Source organism: Eschrichtius robustus, chromosome 18 (assembly GCF_028021215.1).
Source record: "Eschrichtius robustus isolate mEscRob2 chromosome 18, mEscRob2.pri, whole genome shotgun sequence".
Taxonomy (NCBI): domain Eukaryota; kingdom Metazoa; phylum Chordata; class Mammalia; order Artiodactyla; family Eschrichtiidae; genus Eschrichtius; species Eschrichtius robustus.
This window is the reverse complement of record NC_090841.1, coordinates 1,237,754-1,241,124: the sequence shown is the minus strand read 5'-3', so window position 1 is coordinate 1,241,124 and position 3,371 is coordinate 1,237,754. Positions and strand designations below refer to the sequence as shown.

The window sequence follows — 3,371 nt, the reverse complement described above, 5'->3', positions numbered from 1 at the left end:
GGAGAGCACTAAGCTTTTAAGTAAGAGAAGCAGGAGGACTGAGAACCAGTTTGGAAGGGGTGGACACAGATTACTCATCAGATTGTGGAGGGTGGGGTCTTGTTTAAAAGAGGCTTGATTGAGACAGACAGGTGTGACTCTAAGTACATGAAGACCGTTCATACCCTGGGATGAAGAGGCCACTGGCTGGTGGAAGGTGAGCGCACAGGCGTCCCAGGTCCCTTCAATAGGCAGCACATCACCCAGCAGCGTCGGTACTGACCTTCAGTACCGTGAGGGATGCCTGGTAGGGCCAGTCCCTGGGGAATCACCGAGTTAAACTGTGTCACTTTTTTTTTTACAATGCACCCCTTTAGAAACACTTCTAAGTTAAAACCATAGCCCATGATAAAAATGCGCCATCGCAACACTTTTCAAACCTGAGTACTAACCGATCGGTCAGTCCCAACAGGACAGCAAGGACCCCAATCTGTACACAGAACGGTCACAAAAACCCACGCACACAGGGACTCTTCTCCATGGAAAGACCATCTCTAACCTGCCCCCTTTCATATAGAGAAAGGAAGTGAAGCCCTTTGGGAAACATTAAACGTGGATTTTACCACTGGGGACAATCATTTCACTGCTGCATCCCACGTCCATGAAAATGAATTGAAATAAGTGAAGGAAAGAGGTGCTGCCGGGAGACTTGGCCTCTCGGCCTTGAAGGCGAGGTCGTCCCCGGCTGGCACGAGGCCAGGGTTCCGTCCAGAACAAGCCCTTGGGAGCACTGAATGCCGTTGGAGGGTTGGGGGGACCCGCTCAGGGGTTCGGTCAGCGCCTCCAGCAGGGCCCTGCGTCGGCGCGCATGTTTGCCGGGGTGCCCCACCCCACGTGTTGATTGTGTGCTACGGACCGGGTGCACTACTCAGCTGAACATACCCCTCTTTACTAGAGAACGCGTTCCAGGTGTTCTGCGCACTACACGGGTAACCCTAGGCCAGAAGGGGTTGGTTTGTTTTCCTCTTGTTGGGTGAGGTAGCGTGAGAACTGGCATTTGTTCGGGAAGGGGTCTCTGGGCGCTCACTTGCCCGGACCCAGCAAGCCCCCCACGAGCCGGTCCTGCCTGGTCCCCTCCATGTGGTGTCACTTTGTCTTTTCCAGCGCAAACTGCCCGGACGAGAAGATGGACTGGGGCACGTTGCAGACGATCTTGGGGGGCGTGAACAAGCACTCCACCAGCATCGGGAAGATCTGGCTCACCGTTATCTTCATCTTCCGCGTCATGATCCTCGTGGTGGCCGCGAAGGAGGTGTGGGGGGATGAGCAGGCCGACTTCGTGTGCAACACCCTGCAGCCCGGGTGCAAGAACGTGTGCTACGACCACTACTTCCCCGTGTCCCACATCCGGCTCTGGGCGCTGCAGCTCATCTTCGTGTCCACGCCGGCCCTGCTGGTGGCCATGCACGTGGCCCACTACAGACACGAGAAGAAGAGGAAATTCATGAAGGGAGAGATAAAGAGTGAATTTAAGGACATCGAAGAGATCAAAAGCCAGAAGGTCCGAATCGAAGGGTCGCTGTGGTGGACCTACACCGGCAGCATCTTCTTCCGAATCATCTTCGAGGCCTCCTTCACGTACGTCTTCTACGTCATGTACGACGGCTTCTCCATGCAGCGCCTGGTGAAATGCAACGCGTGGCCTTGCCCTAACACGGTGGACTGCTTCGTGTCCAGGCCCACGGAGAAGACCGTCTTCACGGTTTTCATGATCGCCGTGTCTGGAATTTGCATCCTGCTCAATGTCACTGAATTGTGTTACTTGCTGATTAGATATTGTTCCAGAAGGTCCAAAAAACCAGTGTAACACGGTAGCCAGCTTTAGATAAAAGAGAGCGTGAGAGGATGGGGCAGTCTGTGCTCAGCTGTGGGGCACAGTCACCCGCGTCTTCCAGGTCCAGCGTCTCGTCTTCAAGGCCGCCTTTGACCCCCTGTAGGTCTCATGTGCGACCCCAGCTGCCCCCAGAGGCTGCCCTCCTGCGAGTGTCCGAGCCTCTGCTGCTCTCTGAAATCGGCCCGGTGAGGCCCGAGCCAGCGGGGGTGGCATTGCCAACAGTACTCCCTATTTCAGACAAAGGATACGGCGTTTGTCTTCCTTTCTTTGAGGAAAGGAGAGAAACGCCAGGGCCTGAAGACGATGCTGAGGTCTGCTTGATCCCCTTAGGGCTACCTTTGCCATTTCCCTTGAATTAAAGGTAAACATGAGAATACTGGGGTTTTTATTTGCTTTGACGTTTTAGTCTTTAACAGTGGACGAGGTTACCTAATGCTTCAAACTCTGTTATACTTTTTTAAGTGAAAATTTTAAATAAGATATGTTCTTTTGATCTACAAGGAACCATTCATTGTACGTTCCTCTAATTTCGAAGGCTCAGATCATGATATGTAAAGGGAAGGGTCTTCTAATTTCGAAGGCTCAGATCATGATGTGTAAACGGTGTATAATTAGATGCTGTCAGTGAATTTAAATATGGCCTTTCAGGTACGAATAGTTTGCAGTGCCACCAAGAGGCTGTCCGTTGTATGAATTGTGGTGTGTGCTACGTGGAAGCATTTCAGCTTCTCTCAAGTGAAACAAACTAGAAGTCCTTAGTGATGGCTTTTAATAGCAAACGGCCTCATTTCAAAAGCTTAGATGTGATTTTGTATGAGAAATACAGATTGGATGTACCACCAGCTACTACCAACGGTGGGTTGCCTCAAGACACCCTCAGTTCCCCTACGACGTTGCCTTTTCCACTCCCATGGTCCACGGGAAGAATACTGACTTAAAGAGATTGCTTGGGAGTATTTTATTGCCACAGTACAATTTAATGGTGCAGAACAAAATGGCAAAATTGGGGGGGGGGGTAGTTACTGTTTCTAAAGAACAGATGGAAAAACTAGACCCTAAATTCTGACAATTAAAAATGAGTTTCATCTACTTCAAAGGTTTGTTTGCTTCCCTTTTCAGCATCCAGGTTTTTTAAGTGAAAACAGAATTAATAGACTCTTTTTAAAAATAGAAACTAGGGTTTAGATAACTATTTAGCAGTTATATAAGACAAATCGAATCCTAATATTATCATGACGCTTGACATGGTTTCCAAAAAATGGTACTCAGCATACTTCGATGAGAGTAAAGGTTTTCCTGTTGCCAAGAATAGCATTATAAAAATATTTTGTAATAATAAATAATAGCTTTAATTACATACTTGTAACTAAAATCATTTTGTCATATCTCAAAAGTCATTTAAATATTAAAATATAATTAATTCGCATAATAGTTATTTAAAATCTATTACAGTTTTTAATACAATAGCAGCTTTTAATTTCACCTATAGCCAGGTTTG

At 48.1% G+C, this 3,371-nt stretch overlaps 1 protein-coding gene across 1 annotated transcript; it reads left to right on the top strand.

Moving 5' to 3' along the window:
• Positions 1-1,165: 1,165 nt before the first annotated feature.
• GJB2 (gap junction protein beta 2) lies at positions 1,166-3,087 on the top strand. Its single transcript, XM_068526632.1, has one exon. It carries the CDS (start codon positions 1,166-1,168, stop codon positions 1,844-1,846), a length of 681 nt encoding a protein of 226 aa, XP_068382733.1. The 3' UTR covers positions 1,847-3,087.
• Positions 3,088-3,371: the final 284 nt, after the last annotated feature.